Source organism: Merops nubicus, unplaced genomic scaffold, assembly GCF_000691845.1.
Source record: "Merops nubicus isolate BGI_N331 unplaced genomic scaffold, ASM69184v1 scaffold15184, whole genome shotgun sequence".
Taxonomy (NCBI): domain Eukaryota; kingdom Metazoa; phylum Chordata; class Aves; order Coraciiformes; family Meropidae; genus Merops; species Merops nubicus.
This window is the reverse complement of record NW_008602438.1, coordinates 26828-51449: the sequence shown is the minus strand read 5'-3', so window position 1 is coordinate 51449 and position 24622 is coordinate 26828. Positions and strand designations below refer to the sequence as shown.

General features: G+C 40.5%; 1 protein-coding gene across 1 annotated transcript in view; it reads left to right on the top strand.

Annotated features, from left to right (window-relative positions):
• RC3H1 (ring finger and CCCH-type domains 1) overlaps positions 1-24622 on the top strand; it is a 33620-nt gene that overhangs the window by 3900 nt on the left and 5098 nt on the right. The window contains exons 2-14 of the mRNA XM_008938373.1: positions 3726-3846; positions 5336-5575; positions 6721-6896; positions 7719-7919; positions 9088-9220; positions 11246-11364; positions 13317-13429; positions 15603-15884; positions 16185-16402; positions 17801-18177; positions 19368-19499; positions 20105-20257; positions 23474-23684. Coding sequence (XP_008936621.1) covers positions 3726-3846; positions 5336-5575; positions 6721-6896; positions 7719-7919; positions 9088-9220; positions 11246-11364; positions 13317-13429; positions 15603-15884; positions 16185-16402; positions 17801-18177; positions 19368-19499; positions 20105-20257; positions 23474-23684 — 2476 coding nt within the window. The remainder of the gene's footprint in view (positions 1-3725; positions 3847-5335; positions 5576-6720; positions 6897-7718; positions 7920-9087; positions 9221-11245; positions 11365-13316; positions 13430-15602; positions 15885-16184; positions 16403-17800; positions 18178-19367; positions 19500-20104; positions 20258-23473; positions 23685-24622) is intronic.

Genomic DNA, 24622 nt, shown 5'->3' with positions numbered 1-24622 from the left:
CTGCTGAACATGATAAACACATTTCTAGGCATTCGGCCATGGAATCATGTATATGATGAGAGAACCAGTGGAGTGATTTTAACTCCCAGCCCTTTCAAATGGGGAAGATTACAATTGCAGAGGTATTTGTTAGTGGCACAGTGGTGGGGTTTTTGGTGGTGGTTTTTTTTTATTGTAACTGTTGGCTAAATGAGGTGCCACAAAAGAGGAATTATCTGTGAAGAAGTTTTTTTTAGTGCAGGCTATTGAGGAACTGACTACAGTAGCTTTGGGTTTTGTTTGGTTCTTTGGTAGGAAACAAATCATCCATTCACAGGGAGGGGGGAGAATATTGTGGGGGAAACAGTTTTTAAATCAGTCAAAAAGGGGTTTGGTCTGTTTGACACGTTCTCATTTTGTGCAATTAGATGTCTAATGGTGATGAGTGACAACTCAAGCTAACATCCTTCATCAAATTACACCTAACTCACCAACTCAAAGTCACTGCCTGGTATGAGGTGATGCTGTAGCATTCTTGTCCATCCTCCTCCTCGTGGTGTCATAACCTGCCTCTTCCCACAGCCCCAGCAGTCATGCTGGTGGGCGGAATTCCACTGCCGGGATACTCTCAGTCATTGCCAAGGCAGATGCACGCAAAACAATTGCAAATCTGAAGTAATTAAACATCTGAAATTATTTTTCCTGTCTTGTTCTAGTCCCCCTTGGGAGGTGTTTATTATATTATGTAAATATATTTGCAGTGCAAACTGTGATAAGGGTGTGGTGTCTGATTGAATGGAATATTGAATGAGCATAAAAATAACAAACTTGCTCTGCAGGGCGTCTATTTTGAGGCTCTCCAGCAGCATGTAAACAAAAGTGACCATAGGGTCCTGCATGCTATTGGAAGGGTATTTTTTGTAGGGGAAGTGAGAATGCTTTGATGTTGACTTATTTCTCAGTAGCGCTTCAAAAATTCCATGACAGTGAAAATTAAAGATCTCCTGCAACTTTTATGAGCCCTGCCTTTACCATTTTTTCTCTTGGTAAATGCTGTTCTTGCAATCAATCTAAGCCTAAAATACAGGGGGAAAAGAAAGTCTGGGAAGTTCATATAATAGAACTGGCAAAAGGGCAATTTATTTTTAAGTTTTACAGTGAGATGCATCACAGGAATGCAAGATGAAGTGTGTGTGTGTGTGTGTGTGTAGGAATAAATTCTCTTCTCCTGAAGACTCCTGAAACCCCAAAGAAACATCTTGTTTAGTTTGTTGGTATTACACTTGCTGTGCCTTAAGACAATAGTTAAACTCTAATCTTTTTGGCTCATTTTGCAAACAGTACAGTTGTACAAGGCTTTTAGATTTTGACACTGAAATGTCCTGTGTGAAGAGAAAAAATGGGAATTATGTACAGATGCAGTGTTGAATAGGGTGGTTAACTCATGGAAATTTTTCTACACCAGCTTTATACTGGGGGAGCTTTCAGTTAGTTACCTAGACAGTCCTTGCATCTGGCTGGTGGACTTGTGCTGTGTGTGGCATTCCAAATGGCTGCTGTGAATGTGTGCTAAACCTGCCTTAATTCAAGAGCCAAATCCGGGGCTGAACACAGCTTCCTGTCCACTGTCTGTCCTCAGCCCTCTTTGTCCGCTTGGTGTTGTGACACTGTAGTTGTATTTCGGGTTGTTGCCCGTGCTGAGTTGAATACTTGCAAGAGTAAGTAGGAATCTGCATAAAAAAGTATTACAGCTGTAAACAGGGCAGAAACTCTGTAGTCTCTGTCTTGGCACAAATGCATGAGATGCACCTTGTTTGATCAATAAGCCAGTTCTGCTTGTGTAACTTCCCAGACAGGAGCAGGCTGCTATAATGGCAGTGGCTTTGAGGAAAAGGTGGAGTATTCTGTTAACTTGAAAGCAAATATTGAAGGTGTTAATATTTATTTCCCAAATCCCAAGAAACCAGTGCAGCTGAGGTTGTTGCTGTTGCAACAGTTACAGCTGACGGCTGTGAGTTAGAGTTGCAAAATCTCCTTTTGCTGAAAGCTTTCTTCCTAGCAGACAAAAAAATACAAAACAAACAAAACGCACCCCAAACAACTACCACTCCATCCTCAAAATCAAAATCAAAAACCCTGCAAAACTTCCCAAGTTAAATGCAATCTGTCAAAAGCATCTAGGCTAACATTGCTGTCTTGGTGTGATTAAACTTGGCTTTGTTTCTCCCATTAATAGAAGTTAAACAATCAGTCTCTGATACAGACTATCTTAATTGTTAGTTTTGGGGTGATACCAACTTTCTCACTTGCAGCTTACTTCAAGTGTTGCACTGGAAGACTTTCATCGTCACCTGCTGTGAAAGCCAGAGTTGTGCAGCTAGTAACTTTTTATTTTGCAGTGTATGTTAGATGAAAAACTTTGCACAGTTGGCTGAACCTGTAGAATTGTGACCATGTGATCGAAACGGATTACTTTCTGTTAAAATTGATAGGAAAGCTTCTGTCCACGTTGGTGGTGGCAGCTGTGTGTGTGTGTATTTTATATACATTCACTGGTTTTATTTGCTGCTGCCATCGCAATGCTACTCTGCGTACTGCATCATGCTTTACTTGGCTGGATTGCACGTGACCGTTAGTGAGCTTGAAGCTGTCTTTAACTTGAGCATTAAAGCCTTGTGCTCTTAGACTGAGGGCCTGGGTTGGTCCCTGTAAGCAGCTATGTGGATTAGCATGCTGTTAGTGCCGGTGGGATTGTGGTTGACTGGGAAATAGAAGCTGAAGTCTGAGATCTGTTTACACTTCTGTGACATATGCAAAAAGTGCAAGCTTGTTTTTGGTCTTCCAAGAAATTCCATTTCTCTGTACTATCATAGATTGGATTGATTGCTGGATAGTGATGTTGAGAGACATTAGTGCTATACTGCACCCCAAAATTTGTTTAAAGCTTTAAGAATGTAACTGGAGAGAAAATACTACAACTTGAGGGGAGGGGTGGTCCAACGTCCCTTTGAAAAATCCTGATTTCTGGTGGATGCCTGGATGAAGAAATAAATGCTACAGCATCACAGTAAAAGAACCACCCAGAAAGAACCCAGCAAAACAGCAACAAAAAAAAAAAAAAAAAAAAAAAAAAAATGAAACTGGCCTGTGTTGTCAGACTAATACATGCAGGGTGTGTTTCTATGTACTGTGTAGGATGACTTGATCTTGCTGCTTGATAGTTGGGTCTAGTGAGAATGTTCCAGGAGCATCCTAGTACGTTTGCTGCTAAGTCTTTTTCCCACTAATCCGAGTAGCTCTGATAACTTATCCCTGGATGATCTTAGAGATCTGAGGCCCTAGGTACAAATCTGTACTTACCTGTGAATTAGAGTTTGATTTGTTCTGATTTTTGTTGTTTTGGTTGTTTTGTTAGGTTTTTGTTTGGTTGGTTTTCTTTGGCTGGGTTTTTCTGGTGGTGTTTTGTTTGCAGGGAGGGGAGCTGGGCCAGCCAGCTTTGGGGATGTGTCAGTGTGTGCATTACTTCAGCCAGAGTTTTATAGTTTCAAGAAATGCCATGTTTCTTATGTGTTATGTCATATTTGTTTATTAAGGTGAAAAAATGCTTACTAATATAGAAAAAAACACAGATGGGCACAGAACAGGAAATGCTTGATATTATTAACAGGCTGGATGTGGTGTTTTTAAACATGACTGCCACTTATTTATGCATATTCATCATAGATGTACATGTCGTTTCCTTTCAGGTTCCTGAGCAGCAGCCAATTACTTTATGTAGTGGAGCTGAAGACACCAAGCATTACGAGGAGGGCAAGAAATGTGTGGAAGAATTAGCATTGTACCTGAAACCACTCAGCAGCGCGAGAGGTAGTTCCTGTGTTGTTTCCTTGGAAAATGAAAACTGGAAACAAGGCACAAAGCAAACTATGCAAATAACTTGTTCGTTGGTTTGGAAAATGGATATAGAGCTTGTTTAGAAAGAAATTGAAACAGCTTTCCTTGGTATTAAGGTTGTCTTCACTTGGAAGGGGGGATTTAAAGGCATTTTGTCAAAAAAAAATATGGAAAAAAGGCTGAGGTATTTGACAGCAGTGAAGTAACTTGAGACAGACTTAGTAAGTTGAGCTGACCTCTACAGACTAAGTAAAAAGAAATAATTCTGCTTTTGAGTTCTGCTTTATTTTGAGATAACAGTAGCAATGCAGCTTGCTTGTGGAGGAGGAATTAACTGAAATGAGAAAGTTACTGCATACAGGATATATCAAGATCAATAAGTAATACTGCTTATACACAATCTTACACAAAAGTTGGGTTGGTCTGAGTAGTTACAGTTTAGCAAAACTGCACGGAGTTCAAGAGTATGTATTTGATCTGTACTACTTATGGTGGTCTTGGAAAAAATCATAGAATTATTGAATGGTTGGGGTTGGAAGGGACCTAAAAGATCATCTAGTTCCAACCCCCCTGGCATGGGCAGGGACATCTTCCACTAAACCAGGTTGTGCAAGGTCCCATCCAGCCTAGCTTTGAAAGCTTCCAGGGAAGGGGTATCCGCAATTTTCCTGAGCAGACATGTTCCAGTGTCATTGCCCTCACAGTAAACCCAGGTAGTAGGTGTGAGCATCGTGGGGATCAGGTTTTCAAAACTGGATTTTTTCAAAAAGCTGTCTCAAGCTTTTCTAGCTAGTACAGTGTGCTAGCAGTAGTGCTCCAAGGAGTGGCCAAGTGAACAGGCTTTGTGCTGTGGAACAAACTCAGTATGGCAGCCCTGTGTCTAGCGAGTCACTTGTTCCTTTAATCTGTTTTCAGTGGCACTCAGCACACTGGTGAGTCAGTTTTACACGTAATTAAACATTACCAAAACAATGTTGAACTTGCATGAGTTTGGCTAGGCCAAATCAGTGGAAGTATTGGATGCAGATAAAAAAATGTCTTGTGAAAACGGACAAATGTTGAGGGAGGCAGTGCCTGAAGCTCTTCAGTAGTGGGAGGGCTACAGTATGGTCCTGCATTTGAGGTGACACCTGGGAAATCCATATGGAAGGATGCAGAGCAAGCTTTCAACATGGAGAGAGAACTCATTAGAGGTACTGCTTTCTTAGCCAAATCAATCACTCTTAAGACTTAAACCTGAAAGCTGGGAAAGCTCACTCCCAGGAACTGTGGGCTTTTAATGCTGATTAAAAAAAAAAAAAAAAAAGACAAAAATTAATTTCTGATAGGCCTTTTGTGGTGTTTTATTTAACAAAGTGGACATCAGGAGAACTGGGTTTGCATTTACACAGTACAGTGGTTGAAGGGTGGCTTAAGAGGAGATGTGAGGTAGCTTACCTTTTTTTCTTTTCTGCTTCTGAAGGTGTGGGTCTTAACAGTACTACTCAGAGCGTGCTAAGTCGTCCCATGCAAAGGAAACTTGTGACATTAGTTCATTGTCAGCTAGTGGAGGAAGAAGGGCGCATCAGAGCCATGCGTGCAGCACGGTCGCTTGGTGAAAGAACAGTCACAGAGCTCATTCTTCAGCATCAGAACCCTCAGCAGCTCTCTTCCAACCTCTGGGCTGCAGTGAGAGCCAGGGGGTGCCAGTTCCTTGGACCAGGTAGGTAACGTCATGGTGCTGCTTGAACACTAGAGGCAATTCGGAATTGAGGAGGAGTGATAAATGGGTGTCAAATTGCCCAAGTGGTTTTTGTTAGGCAGTGGTTTAATTTTTTAATAGTAGGTCCTCAGAACTGATGACATATCCGTTAGGCTGCTGCCATGGGCTCTCTGAGTTTTAGCGCTTTTGCAAGTCTTCTGTAAAATCCAGAGTAGTGTGTGTCCTTTTGTTCTTGTGATAAGATAAAATGGGATGTTGTTTCTTACTTGCTGTACTTTGGAAGAAGTAAGACCCTTCTAGAAAAGATAAGGTTACTAGAAGTTGCTGGGCATGGCTTTTCCTTCTCTAGGGTAATAAACATACAAAACAGTTGTGGGGAGAGATTTGTTACGTGGGGGCAGGTGTATTGCATTTTTAAGAAGTTACATACTTTATTTTAGTAGTGTATGAAATTTAATTTATTTTGTTTAAAACAACAAAAATATCAATGAAGTCTCATTACCGAAAATGTAAACCATTGCTTGTTGGGGACCAGCAAAAGTAATACCTTGCAATATGAATCCAATATCTTAAAACAAAGACAAAAAATAGACTTTTCCCCCACCAAAATAAGTCAAGACTGACTTTGGGATGCTCACTTTTGCACCAGTGCAGGGAAGAGAGAGGCTTGTTACCTAAAATACATCATGCTACAGCATCTGGTTTGTGTGGGCACTGGCTGCTCTTTTACCTACCTGCATGGGAACCAGCCTTGTCCTTCCTCAGCCCGTCAGCGTTTTCTGCTGGGATAGGTGTGGGATGTAGATAACACTTTGAAAATTCTAGTATTACTAATGGAGAGATCTACAGATGGGAAAAGTCTTCCTATCATCTGATGCCCAAAATACAACAAATAGTAATAAGTAAAAAATTAAAAATCCTATTTCCCCTGCCATAGTCTGAGCATCCGGGAGTGTTCCTTCCCTCTTTTCCCTCCCTTCTTGCTCAGTTCTCTTCCTGTATGTGGGATTGTGTTTTTTGGGGCAGAGGGAGCAGGGGAGGAGTTGTAGCTGTTCTCCCACTTGTAGGGAGGCAAACAGTGCAGAAATCTTTCTTGGTTTTATCTCATCCTTTGTCTCTTTTCTTTGCACTTTCCCCCCCACTAGCAATGCAAGAGGAGGCTTTAAAGCTGGTTCTACTGGCTCTGGAAGATGGATCTGCTTTGTCACGAAAGGTCTTGGTTCTATTTGTGGTTCAGAGGCTGGAGCCACGATTTCCTCAGGCTTCTAAAACTAGCATTGGGCATGTTGTCCAGCTTCTTTACAGAGCCTCATGCTTCAAGGTATGAAGAAGACTATGCTTGGAGATTTCAAATTAGTATTGAAACTGTTCTTTTTCACTTTAAATTTCCATTGTTCTGTAACATTAAATGTGCCTGAAAATGTGTAGTTATAGAAAATATTGCTCACGAACTCCCACACGTGCTTGGAGACTTTGTTGTACAGCTGTGATGGTGATGCAGGCTGAAATCATTACTTTAATCCATATAGCTGGATTTTGAGTCTGTCCAGGTTTCATAGATGCACAGTAGCAAAACCTGTATGTAAGTCAGCATAACTTACCTCCTTAAAAAGTGCTTAAATGGTGGAAAATCCCCAGTTCTGTTAATTGAGTGGTGGTGTGGTTAGAAACAAAGAAATACAAGGCTCTTGGCTATCAATTGTATGAAAAGAACTTAAGCTGCTGCTTATACTTTACAGTAGTTAATGGTCAGTTCCTAAGTGCTCAAGTGTCATTCAGTTTCACTAAATGAGGAGAAAAATTCTTTGTTGCTGCTAATTGTACCCTCAAACAAAATTCTGAAATACAAGCTAAATGCTTTGATTGAAGAAGTAGTAAGGTATCAATGCTGTAAAGTCTTTCAGCAAGTGTGACACTTCCACCAGTGTCTGGGTAAGTTGATTTTTGGTATCCATTTTGTAGAGGTTCCACTTTGAACCTATGAAGTGTGTGTTATTGTGGTAGGAACATAGTTCACGGCATAGTTCAATTTTGTGTGGGAGGAAGAACTTGGTAGCTGAGCAAAGATTTCACTTGCTTTGGACTTTACATAATCTCTTTGCTTATCCTGCTTAACAGTATTTGTCTCTTTCCTCCCTGCTAGGTAACAAAGCGTGACGAGGATTCCTCCCTGATGCAACTGAAGGAGGAATTTCGGACTTACGAAGCTCTGAGAAGGGAACACGATTCCCAGATAGTTCAAATAGCCATGGAAGCAGGTTTGCGCATCGCACCGGATCAGTGGTCCTCACTGCTGTATGGAGACCAGTCTCACAAATCCCATATGCAGTCTATCATTGACAAGGTAAAGCCACCTAAAATCAGCTCAGTCTGTCCTGTTTGCAACTGTAGTAGATTTAAATGCTTACAATGTGAATTTACAAATTATGCCCACATGAACTCGCACATTAATCATTTACCCTGTTAGGCCATAATGTTATCATCATTTGAAATAAATAATCAGAATAGGAATTTGTAGCCTAATGAGTCTTGTTCCCTCTACCATCCTGCTTTTTCTACTTTTACCTCTTTCTACAGGTGGGAAGCCTCAAAAGATTAGCTCCACAGTTGGGATGTGTCCTTTCTGAACAGCTGGTAGCTGCCAGTGTACTAACAGGGGCTAATGGTTCATATTTTCAGGCAGGAAGTTAGTGTGTAAGTTCAAAGATGATCAGTCCTCTAGTCTGTACCTGAAGGGAGAAAGACACATGGAAGCATGTTGCTTAAATAAAACAACTTGACCTCTGGAAGTGCCCAGATCTCTTTTTATTTAGAGAGAATAGGATAAATGAGCTTTGAAATTAGAGGACTCACATGCAAGTGCCTAAACTAGGTGGGAAGAATGGAACCTTGTTGAGAGGTTACAAGAGGTGTGAAACAATTGCTTTGACTGCCTTGCAGGAGGGCTTAGCTTCAGGGTCAGTCTGCTGTGTACTTTATGCCTTTGCTCACTTTTTCAGGTGTCCTGCCAGACATCTCCTGAAGGATCTAGAGTTAAAAGATTTTTAAATACTGAACTGGGTGATGATAGTAAATGGATGGTAGCTGTCTTTGTGCTTCAAACGTTATACTGTGTCTGCTGTACTCACATTTAAAGCAGGGTATAAATCTGTTGGTTCAGGGATGGGAGATGTTAGACTCTTCAGAAACCTAAATTAAATAGCTTCTAATAATATGTGCCTTTTTTTCTGGGTGCTAGCACAACACAGGGAAAAAGTAGGTTGCATTGCTAGAAATAACACCACCCTTTGATTTGTCTATTTAGAGCCATATTTTAACCTGAAGTGTCAGAGAATTGTGCGTTCTTAATGCTGGAGGATGAACTTCATAGAAAGTACTGACTGAAATAGGCTTCCATGAAAAACATTCTCCTCTGGCTTTGGAAGACGGCTCTTGTGAGCTCCTGGAGCAACCTTCAGAAGTCACGAGGATTGCTTTGCCCGTAGAAAGTTAATTATTGTAATTTGTTTAAGTTGCAGACCCCAGCCTCGTTTGCACAGAGTGTTCAGGAATTAACTATTGCTCTCCAGAGGACTGGAGATCCAGCTAACCTGAATCGTCTTCGGCCTCACCTAGAGCTCCTGGCAAATATTGATCCCAGTCCAGGTAAGTTTAGATATTGTATAAAACCCTCTAACTTGGAGTTTAGCTAAGAGGAGCTTAACACTGTTGAAGGATTGAAAACTGTTTATCAGGTGGATGGCAATGTCCTCTAACTCATACATTCAAGATTTTTAAGTGGTATTCTTAACCAGCCTGGCAACAGCAGTAACCTGTGTGAGGAACTGAACTATTCTGAAGTTAAAATAGATTATTCAAAAGTATGGCAGGAATAACTTCCCCACCTCTCTGAAGAGAGCTTTCTTGACTGACAGCTCTGGGTGAACATGGATGAGGATGATGAATACATATAATCCTGTGAGGTTGCATGGTGTGTACTTGATATTGGGCAATGCTAGCAGGGGGGAGTGGCAGCAGTCTTAGCTTCTTCCTTTTCCCATTTTTAGTACACATGCTGCTAATTTGAAACCAGATTTGCAAAGCAACCAAAGATTGATAGAACTACTGTGCTTAATGCAGAGCCTTAGCTGTCACTCCGAGATACCTTGTTCTCTCCAGTTCTTTACCAGACCAAATAATTTGTTTACAGACTAGAGGGAGATAAAGGATTTTACTTTAGTTGCTTAACATATCTAAAAATTGTTTGCCTTTGCTTTAGAAATTCTTTTTATTAGTTGTTGTTCTGAGGTCTCTAGGCTGCAGATATTGCACTCAGAAGACTCCTGGAGGCAGCTTAAAATCATCGTACCTTCTATGTAAACAATTTTGGGTTCCAAAGTAGTTTTGACACATTGAAGAGACAGAAGCTGGGCAAAAAAAAAAAATCAGTCTCAACAAAAAAGATTTGTTATCATAGGAATTTTAGTACTTTTTTTGTTAATATGTAATTCTGCAAAGGAGTGGAAGGCAGTTTGAGAAGAGGAAGTTAGTTGGAACCAATGTAACTGGCAAGTAAAATCTAAACTGCTGACAGAAGACAAAGACAAATTGTTGAAAAAGTCAGCAGCATTTGAGGATGGATCACCTGAGGGAGAGCAGACAGAAGAGAGTGGTGTGGCTGAAGTTTTATACCCATTAGTATTTGTAAAATCAAAATCAATATCAATGTAGTGTGAAGGCCTAAACTATGACTTCAGATGAAAGGTAGTTTTTAGTTTGTTTAAACAGACTGATCTGTCAAATGAGGACCACTGGTACTTTACTCTTAATCTTCTCAAGTCTCTCATACTGTAACAAATTGGGGACAGAACTGTGTGTGTACTGCAAATTTGTTAGCCAAAGACTGGTATGGAATGTGGACTCACCAGTAGCCTCTCAGCTTCAGTAGGTGAGTTTGATCTTGGTGTTTGTCTTCTGTGCTGTTGAGTTGCTTCCTTGCTGTTCTATAGGGACGTTGAAGTTCCTCTGGAAGAATTTAGTCCTTGTGAGTGGAGTAGAAACGTAGTTGTGCCAAAGACCTTGAAAGGCACAGAGCGTGTAGGCATGTGGTGGGAGTGTCATCTGCTGGAACAGATTAAATCATTAGGAAAGTAAATTGGCTAGAAAGAACAAGTGCCCCCATAGGATTAGGACTGTACAATTTATTCATTCTGCTGTTAGCTGGTATCCTGATAGATAAATTTGCCTTGTGACGTTTTGCCATGTGAGAGTCATCAATTTCTGTGACGGTTTGACTGCCTGTGTGATCTAGGCCAGTGATGATGGTATTTGTACAGAGTGATTTTATCTATGGGAGTGCAAAGAGATTTTCAGCCTGATTTTTTTATTATGTGCAGAGTTTGTACAATGCATTTACTCCAGAGTTCTTGTCAGATAAAGTTTTGGTAAAAGGAAATAATTTGGCAGGCTAATGACAGTCTTTCTGGTTCATTTGTTTTTTTTATGTGGTTCAATCTTGAGTCTGTAGGTAGCTTTATTCTTTAAGTGGTGCATACACTTGTTATCTAATGACACATATTTCCATAAACTGTTTTTAGTTGACTAGTGAAGTTTTATGATACTGATGGTTTCTTTGTACCTGGTTTTGAAAATCCTACTGACTTATTTATATTCTCTTTGTCAACACAATAGATGCTCCACCTCCGACCTGGGAACAACTGGAAAATGGACTAGTTGCTGTGAGGACTGTGGTTCATGGCTTAGTTGATTATATCCAGAATCACAGCAAGAAAGGAACAGATCAGCAACAGGTAAAAGCTAAATTATTTAGCTTAACCCTAAATTTTGCTGGCTAATGTCATCTGGAGAGATTTAGTTTGACAAGGAGCTGATTAAAATAACATTACATCACATTTACCAAAAAGGAAGGAAAAGAAGGAGAAAAAAAAAAAAAAAACCAAACAGGAAAAACACCCCATAAACCCAAAACAACACCCACCCCCCAATACCTGTTGCATTCATTTGCAAAGCTGACTGGGATGAAAAGGAGTCTGATCCAGCCACAAGCTTAAGGCGATGGCTTAACAACCTTCCTGACTAGAGAGTAGGAAAGAGAAGCTGAAGGCCTAGCACTGTGACCTGTGGGAATTTTCTTGGGTTTATTTTAATGTGACACATTTCAAACTGATGGCTCTGTGTTAATGAAATATTTCTTCTACCTGTGCTTAATGGTCTGTAAAATTTAAAGATTTGGGAAGACTTCATACAAAGGTCCCATTGAAGTTCCTGAAACGAAAGGGTTTTTTTCAGAAACGAAATGATACTGCCTAATGTATACATTAGCTTATCTCACAGTTATCTATATTGCATGTTCTTTGATGTCATTTCATTGTACAGTGAGGCTGATATAAATGCAAGCTGCTGCTGAAAGACAGAGCTGCCTGTCACATTCCCACTCCCTCCCTTGCTTTGGCACTCAGCCTCTTGGAGAGCTGGTTCAGGAGCTTGAACTAGCAGAGAGATTTTTCTCTGCCAAGAAAAAAAGAGGCAAAATTAGAGTGAATCATTTCAGTTGTTTTACCTTTTTTCATTCACTGGGATGCCTAATGAGCACTGCTACCAGCAAAAGGAAAAGCAGTAGGAATACACAAGTGGAAATAGGGGTGAGAAAAACAGTGAGAATTTTTGTTGTGGTAAGACCATCACTGGACCTGGTAAATGCTGCTCCTCTTGGGGGGGAACCCAAAGCCTCCCAACCAGAAGAGGGGACATCTGCTGAGTACTGGACAGAGTGTTCCTGGCTGGCAGCAGTGGCCAGCAGAAGACTGTGCAGCTGGTATACGCCCTGCCTAAATCCTTTTTTTCATTACAATAGATGGGGAAAAAAAAAAAACTTGGTCAGTTTTCAGGTGGCTTCTTACAGATTTACATCTTTTCACGGAATTTCTCAGAAAGCAGGAGTTTACTTGTACAGACCTTTCCCTCAGTGGGAACTCTGATAAGCTATTTTTGTCTTTGATTTAATCTGCCATAAAAAATGCAGCAACTTAAATGTATTTGAGACCACCTGTGGCCTTCTGTCAGAATTTATTTAGAGAGACTGGCAATTGGGTGTACTTACACACAGCAAGACTGCAATAAGACATCATTCCTTGAGAAACTTAAATAAGACAACCCATACCCTGCTGATCTGTGTAGGAGTAAGATTGCACCCTCAGCTATTGACAGAAATAATTATTGTAGACAGCAAAGAGACTTTTAGTGCAACAGAGTAAAAGGAATCTTGATGAAATTTAACTGTTGAAGAGATTGAAGGGATACTCAAGTGCCATTTGAGTGTACAAAAAGCAAGGGGAAAGTAACTGACTAAATGTTCATTATTTTCAATCTACTACAAAGCTTGATAAATATTTTGCAATTTCTGATTAAGCATGGTCATTGCTTTTCAGCCTATGTCACTTTTGTCCACTTAACTGGGTCCTGAAACAGACAGCTGTGTTCCAAGCAAACTCCAGTAAGGAATTTGAATAAAAAATGTCTAGTAACTTAGTTGTCAAAATACCTACTCTTGAATTGGTTCATTTTGTTGAAGAACCAAATGTGAATACTGCTCTGGTCATTTAGGTGGCAATAGTTACTTCTGGAATATTTAAAATGAAGGAACTGGCAACAAACATCAGGCCTTTAATAAGAGAATGTGTTCAGCTCATGGTTAAGTGTGCTTACATTCAGCTGTCTCATGTGGTGTCTTTAACCCTGCCAGCCTCCTCAGCACAGCAAGTACAAGACATACATGTGCCGAGACATGAAGCAGAGAGGAGGATGCCCCCGAGGGGCCAGCTGCACCTTTGCACACTCACAGGAGGAGCTCGAAAAGTAAGTGTGCCTCCTATGGTAGAATTCAGTTCAAACTCCATTTTGTTTTCTCCATAGGAGTTATTTATCATATCTAGGCATGGGGAGAGAAGGAATAACCTGTCTGTTGTGTTAGCAAAAAAATTATGTGAAAAACTTTTAGCAGACATGTCTTAAGTCTTGGAACTGTTAATTCTTAAGTATAGGTTGTTATGCTTTGTTCAGCAGTAATGCAGCTCTACAGGTTTGGTGTTCACACAAGTGTTAATTGAGATTTTGGAAGTGTGCTTCTGTTATTTCTTAAGTGTGACTAAACATGCTGTGTGACTGCATCCCTTAAGATTTATTTGTGTGTACTTCTCATCTTGTGTTGTATCCAAGTAGGTTGCTGGCAGTTTCCTGATGTAGGGGTTCTCTTGTTCTGTGCTGCTCAGCCTATCCAGAGAGCTCAAACCAAGTGTCACAAGCTTTCTTTCTACAGCAGTTATCTGAAATTTTTTGATAGATGAGATGGCACATGTAGTAACTTTAGAGTGGTTAAAGCTGCTGATGAAGAGTTTAAAAAAGGTGTTTGTATGAAGTCTGCAGTAAATAAGTTCCATTCATTACAGGTTTAGAGGGGCTACCATTATGCAAGAGCAAGCTGCTGCTGGTTTGAATATTTTTTTATTTTTTTTTTTTTAAGGAAAATGGGTTATTTAAGAGTAAGAAGAAATAAAACCAATGTGTATTATGCAGTATATATAACTTGTCACTTGTTTTTTGGGCATTCATGTCTTTGAAAGAAAAGGTTCTTTTTCATCAGAAGGGCACTCCAAAGATTTGTAAATATTATGCAGTCTTTTTTTCCTTAATCTAAAACTTGAAGCATTGTCTGGCAGCTCATCGGCTCTGTAGCCAGTGTGCAGTGCATAGGCAAAACAGGAAGGGGGAAAAAAAAGAGCAGAGCACGTGGTGTTAGAGTGACAAAGGCAGTTATTCAGATGAGCAGAGAATAGGACTTTGATACTTGTGTTCTGCAGAAACAGTTGGGGGTTTTCCCCTCTTGTCATGGTGTTAAGAAAATGGAGATTGGTAGTGCTGGTCTGGATAGTTAACAAGGTGGTGTGTCAGTATTAGTACCTCTGAACTAGTTGCATGTATCAAGAAGGGACTGTTTGTCAGTTTTGCAAGTGAAAGGCCTGTTTTTATCCAGACTGACTTGTATGCCTTAGTAATAATGTTGTTGTGAGGTGAAGTGAATGCTGGCTCTGTTTCTGGTTGCAGCAGTTTCTGTAGGTGGGTGTGGACCTTAGAGTTCTGATTCTTCCTTGTACCTTTTATCTTTCCTTACTTCCTTTGAGCAGATACTGCATTAGTGTTTCTCCTTTTAAAAATGTTTAGTATGGAAAAAATAGGCATTGCTGTTGCGGTGTAGTTCCTGTATCTCTACATAAAGCTTGAAATTTGCAGGAAGGTTATGGGAAAGTATGTGGCAATGCCTTAGGTAGCAAATTATAACCTAGACTTGCTTAAACAGTAGCTGATTTTCCTCTTGGCAAGGGACAAAGAAAGCCCTGGTGTGCATACTCAAATAGTGAACGTTCTTAGGTTTTGTGTCCTGCACGTGTAGACGCTGCAACAATGATCTGTACCATTGTTCAGAAAAACCCAGAGGTTAGTGTTGTGCAACTTGTGTTCTTTCTGAATATTTTATCATGGAGAGTGCAGTATAAACTCTTCCTGTCACCTTTGGAATGGTTGCCTATACATGTGTGCCTGTCTCTCTTGAGCATACTGTTGTGTCTGAGATGAATGGGCAGGGGTGGCCAGTCTTCCTCGTCTTGCAAGTTGTGTGCAAGAGGGTCAGGAGTCATCAGATGCCTCTAAGACACTTGATGGGTGGCAGATGTCCAGAATTATTTGGCAGAGAGAACATGGCAGTCATTTCCCAATGTCCTGCTGCTGCTTTGCAGGGAGAAGCTGGTTTGGGTGTTGAGTGGGGAAGTAAAGCTATAAGTTCAGCCTGGGGACCTCTCTTCAAATAGCAGTGACGTTACAGTCTAACAGTTAATTGTAATTTCTCAGAAGCCCTTAGGAAATGTGAATTCGAACTTGAAGTTTTTGATAGCATCTATTTAAAAAATCAGCTCAAAAATGCAACTTCTTTTCTTTTTTTGTTTCAATTTTTTGATGTGTGTTTTCTTTTGTGAAGATTCCGTAAAATGAACAAGCGACTGGTTCCCAGGAGACCCCTGAGTGCCTCCCTGGGCCAGCTAAATGAGGTGGGCCTGCCTTCAGGAGCTATCCTCTCGGAGGAAGGGGGAGTGGACTTGCCCAGTAGGAAAACCTCTGCTCTGCCAAATGGAATTGTGTCAACAGGCAGCACAGTGACACAACTTATTTCTCGAGGGACTGACTCCGGTTATGAAGCGGCTCTGAAGCCAGGGAAGATGGACCATCTGAGCAGCAGTGCCCCTGGATCCCCACCTGACTTGTACGGCTCTTCCTAACTGTTGTTCAAAGCTTCATGTGTGTAACTATGCAGTAGAAACAAACCCATTCTCCAGGAAAGAAATGGAACAGGGGATTTGGGGTTGGTTTTATTTGGGCTTTATAAATGATTAGAGTAGAAAACTAAAGCTAAAACTCTAAACTGCATTACTTGCCTGTTCCGTTTTAATTGGAGAAGGTGATGTAAGCCTTCAGAAGGTGGAACATGGGCAAAGAACAGTGTTTTAAAGTACAAAGTGCTGTATCAGGCCATGGTGAACAGTGCCATCCTTCTGCTTTTTAGGATGGAATCTGTCCCAAAGAGTTCTATTGCTGCCTTACCAGTGAACCCTCATCCTGTGCCTGCTCGGGCACCAACAGATCTGCCTTCAGTGTCTGTCACCAAGCAGTTGCAAATGGTACCACGAGGCTCTCAGTTGTATAATGCTCAGCAAGCAGATATGTTTTATCAAGATCCTAGGGGAGCTGCTCCGCCATTTGAGCCAGCACCCTACCAACAGGGTAAGTTTGAGAGCAAGCTCTATCTTTCATCTTTGTACTAATTTGATTCTTCCCAATCCTGGTGTTTAAGCCCTTGGGTTGTAGTTTTCCTGCATGTCACATGGACTATAGGTGGTAGTGGGGTGGTGGCATAATAAAATGGAAGTTGGTAGGCTTTTTATGTCTTGACTGCAGACTTTAATGCAAGCAAAACCAGAGTTTTGTATGCATCCAATGTAGCATATCCTTCCCAGGTCAGGGATGTGGTAAACCTTAATTCAGTTTGGCTTGGAGAAAATAGAAATAAAGCTTAACTAGCAGAAGGGTGTGTGCTGGACAGGTGAAAGTACTTATATCTTAAAAAAAGTTAAAAACAGTGTATGAGTGTTTCAGAAACATCTGCACGTGGCATGTGAGGGGTAGACAGAAGTGGAAAAGGCACAAAAGAGAAAATGTAATAACAAAGGAACTAAGGGATAAAACTTATATTTAAATATAAAGAAACAAAGTGGAGAAAGATAATACTGAAGGAGATAAAAAAAAAAAGCTATATATAAAGACAGAGAATGACAGTTATGCAACATAAGATAGGAGAAGGAAGTGACATAAAGTGAAGCTAACATGAAAGAAAAGTAAGGAGGGACTGAAGAGAAAGCCCTAGAAACAAAAGGGGGAGATATATAACCATTTTTGAGAAAGCAGCAGAACATTTTGAAGGAAAATATAAATAAATTTGATGCACAAGTTGTTAATGATGTGGACACATTCATGTGTATTTATATGTAAATTATCCAGAGATTCCAGATAGATTACTAAAATCCTCACAGAACTAGGTGTGATCTTAGAAGTCTTTGCTGAGTCACAGTACTGAAATGTTCTTCTGCTGTTCAAGAGGTAGAACAAACCTTTAGAAAACTTAATTCTGCTCAGTCTAACCTTCTTTACACAGGCAGTGGCTCTGGTGTATTGGAACAAATCACATTTTAGTTGCGTGGATGAAGATGTACAGGCTAATTTTCAGTTTACTTTTAAGGTCTTGTCTAGCAAAAAGCATTCATATCAATCTGCAGAGATTTTCTAGTGAATTATTTCTGTTTGGTATGGTAGCAGGACTTCGGGGGCACCTGTGGTGGGCTCAGTCTCACCACCTCTTCTCCAGCTACTGTAACCTTTGCACCCTGTTTATATCTTTATTTAGATCATTAAGCTGTCACTTGAGCTTTCAACAGAAAACTTCGAAAAAACAAAAGTTTGTGGTTAATTTTTGAAGTAGGAATACCAGTTAGACAGTGGGGGAAGACAACAGTGAATTAAGTTACACCATTCTCCTGATGATAGTTGTAGGCTGGAGTATTTTTGTGGACAGTTGTGGTAATCACTTTCTGTATCATGTTTGTTTTTTCCTCTCGCTCGTTTCAGGAGTTTACTATCCCACTCAGTCCATGTCTCGCTTTGTCCGACCTCCTCCATCGGCTCCTGAGCCTGCTCCACCTTATTTAGACCATTACCCCCCCTACCTGCAGGATCGTGTGGTGAGCCCACAGTACACACAGCCACAGCAGTACCCTCCTATGGGCCAGCCCATATACCCTCAGCACTACGACAGCCGCCGCATCTACCCCCCTGTCCAGCCCTATCAGCGAGAGGAGATTGTCCGAGGAAGCCCTGTGCCCATTGAAATTCCACAAGCAGCTGTACCTTCCTATGTACCTGAATCCAGAGACAGATACCAGCAAACAGAGGGTTATTGCCCAGTGGCTCCACATCTCAGTCAGATCAGACCTTCGTGCCACAGGGTGTGTTTTTTATATTCCATTTTTCTAGTTATTTGGGAGAGAAAATATCAACTCCTTGAGAAGCTGAGTAATTTTGCACTAAGGCAGTGGGTTTTTTAATAAATTAGAAGTTTGAACTTTAAAAAGGGGTACATTTGACAAAGCTGATGAACAACTGGAAGGAAGTTTAGTTACTGGTCAACTCTGCAGTTGTAATGATGTTAATATGTAAAAGAGTGGGCTGTTACTTAGTGCTCGAAGTAGGAAAGCGTGATTCATTTTGGAAGTCTAGTATGACCCTGACTTCTCCAACAAATGTTAGGCTGGAGAGTGCTGCTCTCCTTCTAGTCCAGATTACATACAGCATGTGGAAATGTTTGTGTGTGCATTCTTGTTCTGGCCTTTGGTGACTGACCAGATCCATGCCTATCAAGGAATGTATCTGTGTGTATTTCTTCATTTAAAGACACTAAAAATTCTGCTCTTCCAAATTCTGTACTTTAAGATTGCAAACTGGAGTGTCTTCCTAGTAGAACTGACAAAGTTGTTTTGGTCAATCACCAGCTAGAAATGAGTCCTGTAGAATAGTTGGATTTACCTGCCTGTCAGTCAGATTAAAGACTCTGAGTTGTATTGCTGAGTCCAGGAAACATTTCTAACATAGCTTACAGATTTATCAGGTTTGAGTTTGACGTGTTTTGTGGGATGTCTGATTCTATTGCAAAATGAATGGTAAATACGACTAACCGTGACGAGGTTACAGTCTGTAGAGTTCTGCCACCTGTATGACTGAAATGGACTTGCCATGTTGGAACACATTCCGGTGGAAACTTCAGCACTTTGGAATAGTCATGTTGAGCTACCTGTGCATTAAAAGATCAGTAGTTTTAAAGTTAGAAATGCTGGCTTTGCTGAGGATCTCATCAGTTTTAAACAAATAGGATTCCCTGCCTTTGACATATCTTGTACTAATGCTCTGGCCGGTGTAGGAACATACATGTCCTGTATTAAACCTGAAAGTTAAAAGATAAGAGTTTTTAACAAAGTAACAATCATTCCTGTGATTGTGGTGATACCATCCAGTCACTGTATTTTCCTTTTCTTGCAGTATATCGTTGACATATATTGTTTGGGTAAACAACATTTTTCAAATTACTCAATTTGTGCATTAACACTTCAGAAGCTTTGAAACATTTCTGTCTTCATTTTAGCCTCATCCCAGCCTGGACGAACTTCACCGACGAAGGAAAGAGATCATGGCCCAGCTAGAAGAGAGGAAGGTGATTTCTCCACCTCCTTTTGCACCATCGCCAACCTTACCTCATCCTTTTCATTCAGAGGAGGTAAGCATATTTGGACAAATGTGACTTGCTAGCATGTTTAGAAAATACTTTGGAGTTTGTGTGCTGATAAGTGAAGACAACAAGAAAATTAGAACAGTACAGCGTTGGGGGAGGCAGATTTTGTGGCTCAGGTGGGAAGCCCTTACAGTGCAGTCTCCAGTCTCAACTGGCTATTGATCCTCTGATCTCCCACTGATCTTAAGCGGTCTGCTTTTGGTGTAATCAAGACACTTAGTCTTGAGCCATTACTAATTGAAGTAGTTAAGTCTCTGTGGTTACTGGCCTTCACTTCATTTGCTCCTGATATGTTTAAATCTCTATCAGTGTTACTGAATTCTATTTTATTTAACCAAGGTCAAAATATCACTTTCTTAATAGCCAAGTGAACACTGAGCCCTGGGAATGTAGCCAGCTGATCAGAATTTCACACATTACATGCTTGCTGTGGCCCAGTTCCAAAGGGTGATGTATCCTATTAAAAAAAAAAAAAAAAAAAAAATGTCCTGGTGGAGGTTTTCAAGTTCACCGGTGTTGAAGCAAGTCCTGGTGGCTGTGAAGCTGCTTCTTCCCTTCACTTACAGAACCAGGTTTTTGTTTTCGTACAGTACTTGGATGAAGACCTAAAGGTAGCTGGGAAATACAAAGGAAATGACTACAGCCAGTACTCTCCCTGGTCCTGTGACACCATCGGCTCCTACATTGGAACCAAAGATGCAAAACCCAAAGACGTTGTGGCAGCGAGGAGCGTGGAGATGGCGGTACGTAGGGATAGGGGGAACTCGGAAGAAAAGCTGTCATTTCTGTGGGTGGGAAGCATTCCAGGGTGATGGCAGTTCTTGTGTTCAAGCTGTGAAGTGTATTGCAGTCAAAGAATGCATTTGTAGGTATGCAGGGTGCTTTGTTTTTGAATCTCAGAACTGTCCTGCATCTGTGTAGCTGTTCTAAAATTGTGGATATAAATGCAGGCTGACCACTCTGCTCTAAAGCCATGGATAGCAAGAGATATCTTACCATGATTCTTTACGTTACTTGAAATCCAAAACTTACTATCTGACAGTTTAACTAAACATGTCCGTCTGTTGCTTCCTGTACTACTTTGTCAGAGGGAGATGCTGTAACTTAACTTTGTGCCATTCTTTCCATTTAAGGTGATTGTTTCTGCTGTTAACAATGTTGTTAGTTTTTATTTGAAGGACACCACAATTTGTGAGCACAGAATACCCAAAACTTGCATGAAGCTTTTGAGATCAGCGTAGCAATGACATACTAAGCTGATTCTTCCTGAGGGTAATTTGTAACTATGCTGTGCTTGTTCAGTCCTTTACTGAAGCCATGGGTGTCTGGCTGTTGGAATTTTGCATTTTTGCTAGGTCAGTGTTGCTAGGGCTGCTAGGGTGTTGTTATTTGGATTCATGAACGTAGAAGGAAAAAAAATAAGATCCTGAAATACTGCCACTGTTGTGGTTTTTCCTAACATTAAAGCATTGCTCAGCAGCAAGGAGTAGGCTGGTAGCCCATGTAAATAGGAGAATGCTCAAGTCTTCAAGAAAAAGGTCTGTTTAGCCTGAGAAACTGTTACAGAGACGTATCTGGTTTTTCTCCTTCAGTTCCCTTCTGCCAAAGTGTTCTGTTGTCTTTTGTTTATATATTGTCACTGTCATGGTGGCCTTTCTTTGGCCAGTATGGGGGGAGAGAAGTTTCTTTGTAGAATTTATTGTTCTGTGGACAGGTGCTCACCTGTTGCAACCACTTAAGTAAATCATGGGATTTTTCTGTCCAGCTTGCCTGCAAGCAGGCATCCCTGCTTCCCCTCTGCTTCACTGGAATGAAATGTGTTTTCTGTCCACTGAATTGCTTTCCTGTAAGACCTTGAAGGCCCTGTGTGAGCTGGCAGTAAAACAGAGGCTTTCGCCCAGAAAAAGCAGAGTGAGAAAAGGCGTTTCATCTGTAGGTTTGGGTTTGTTTTACGTGTCCTTTTGCACTCTGTCCTACACAGTGTGTTTGCCTCGAGTTGTAATGCTGTCACATTTGACCTGGAGAAGTACGGAGATTACTCAGAATTGGCCAAATGCTGTCCAAGTGGCAGCGTTCAGGAATCATAGAATCTCTAAGGTTGGAAAAGATCTCAAAAATCATCAAGTCCAAACATCAACCAAGCAATAGAAATAGAAAATTGCAAACAAACTGAACTCAATTAAGAGAATAAATAGGCTTCTGGAGAAGCAGCTGACTTTTGCATTGCTAAACAGAGCATTCCTCTGCCTCAGAGAGAGTTTTTGAATATGCAGATAGGATCTCTGCTGCTGATCAACTTTTCATCCTCACAGGAAGAAAGTCTCAGGAGAAACTCACTGCTGATAGCAAGTGAATTATTAATTTATTTTTTTTAATTGTACATAAGAGATTCCTTTTTTCAAGTATAGCAGTAGTGTCATTTGAGAGTGCATAATGCTGTGGATTTTATGCAGGTGGCATTGCAACTGTACTGTGGTGTGTATTCCCCCTTAGTAAGTGGAAATTAAAATTGGTACTAGTATCCTACAGACTCAAGTTTAAAATGGTTGGTGGGTTGTTTGTGGGTTTTTTTTTTTTTGTTTTTTTTTTATAGAATTCCAAATTAGATGTTACCCAATGCCTCTTTCAATTTTGGTGTGCTACATTTCTTGAGTTTAGCTTCCAACCTAGCTGTGACTGCCAGTTTCACTCCTTTATTCCTGTCTTAGCTGTGTTACCCTGTCTGTCTCTAACAATCCTTATCCTCACCTGAAACCAACACCTGAAAACCTGTGGGGTTTTACTTAAATTTTGGACCATATGTAAGTTTTGAGCTTTTAGCCAGTCCTCTTTGTGTAGTAGCCCTGCTTACTTTGTTCTTTTTGCTGCACACAGCTCTGTTGCATTTTTTTATTTCTGTAGCAGTCTCAACTCAATTTTGGCAGTTCTTACTGTGCTGTATTTTCTGGTGGCAAACAGATAGCTTTCCCAGTTAAAAGAGGACTTCCCCCACTTTTTTTGAGTATATTTCTGCAACCATTTTGTGTTTACTTGGATGTGATGATTATTCAGGGGTTTGTTTGGTTTGTTTTTTTTTTTGTGTTAAGGAAGCTTTTTAAAAATTCGTTTTTATTCATGGAAACAACCCATTGACTCATATTTTTGGAGTTAAACACTCTAGATGACTTTTCCCATAACTGGCCTAACTTTATCTCAGAAAAATATTTGTTAAAAATCTTAATGATAATTTCTTGTTTCTTCTTGTAAGTTAAGTTTCTTCTTTTAAGTAAGTTAAGTCAGATTGACCTACTAAATTGATTATTTTCTGGAAACATCTTTTTTGACTGCTTGGCAAAATTCTCAGAGTAGAGAGAACATTTTATCTGTTCACTTGCTGACCCATCAAGGTGTTTCAGTCTAAAGCAGATTTAGAAACCATGATGTTCCAAGTAGTAATGCTACTGAAATAATGCATCTGAAAAGTTGTAATGTACCTGAAAAGATGTGCTAGACATGTCCAAGTAAGTGCTATACTGAATAATCACTATTTTGAGGCACCTGCAGGCTGTTAGATAATACAGAAATTTTTTTTCTGCTTGGGAAGCATTATGTATCCCTCAGAGATGCCTACTGATCTCTCTACCTTTTATTCTGGAGTTCTTTTTCCCTTCTGTCCTATTAGACTTTCTCTGTCTTAATTTTGTTGTGCTGCTGCTCTCTTCTCTTGGATTTGTTCTCAGTTAATCATGGAACTGTTTCACAGTGGTTGTGGTAATGGTCATCATAAGGTACACCATTAAAGAGACATCAACTCTAATGATGGAGTTATAAATTGAACAACAGGAAGACTAGTTGAAGGATGAAGGGACTAGAGAATACAAGAGAGACTTGTACAGTACCAGTACCAGCTTGTTGTAAAAGGAATGTGGTTTTGTTCTTTACTGAGTAATTTTTGTCTGCTTTTTCTATACCTTGTCTAGAACGTAGATAGCAAAGCCATGCGTGACCAGCGGTTGGACATGCAGCGACGAGCAGCAGAGACTGGTGATGATGACCTCATTCCATTTGGAGACCGACCAACTGTGTCGAGATTTGGGGCTATCTCTCGTACTTCCAAAGCGATGTACCAGAATTCTGGTCCCATGCAGGCCATGGCGGTTCAGGGAGCTAACACCAAATCAATCATTTCAGGTATGAGGCATGCTCTTAGATGTTGCTGGCTGTTGCACAGTGTACAGTGTAGTATGAGTTGAAGACAACCCCTGTGAACTTGTTTCTTGTCTTAGAAATACAGATGAGGTGTATGTTGTGCCACTAAATATAACTCTAGGTAGGGCTGCACTGAGAAGCCTGAAGAAAAAGGCTGCCACTACTTTTTCCATGAACAGGTTTGTGCACGCATGGTATCCATGTTGGTGATTTGTGGTTGCTGTTTGGAAGAAGCTATTTTCTGCTGGTCCCTCAGAGATGAGGCTTCTTTCAAATCTGTTGTAGTAGAATCCATAAAGTTAACTGCCTTCTCAAATACAAAATGCAAAGCTAGCATAACAAAGTACTGTGCTGCACTCCTACTTATGGGTGGTTGCTGCTGCAAGCTTAATGCAGTCATTGTTTTGTGTACTGTTAGGCAAAGCAAATAAAGTAGGAATAGTTTATTTTCTACACATTTAGTTTCTGATCACATGTATAGTGTGGCTGTATATCTTATTCCAAAAGATGGTCTTTTTCCTGAGATGCACTGAATGATCTTCAGAAAAGACTGAATTATATTTAACTAAATTTCCTTCTGGACTTTTTTCAGGAATTAACTGCTAGTAACAGAACAAACTCATTTGCTTGAATTAAGCAGTAACTTTCTAGACTATATCACAGGTAGAACTCTAGCTTCCCTGAAAGCTTCATATTAGGTGTCTCAGAATTATTCATCGACTCTCAAGTCTTTTAGGAACTTAAGGAGTAAAAATAATTGCTCTCAGAGTGGCTGTAAGTTTTGGTTTTGTCTCCATCTCCCTCCGTGTCTGAAGTCCTTCAGACTGTCTGAAGACAGACTCTGGAAGGCTGTCACAAATCCTGCTAGGCGTGCAGGAGGTGTCATGTGTTACGCACATGACACTAGTCACGCTTAGTAT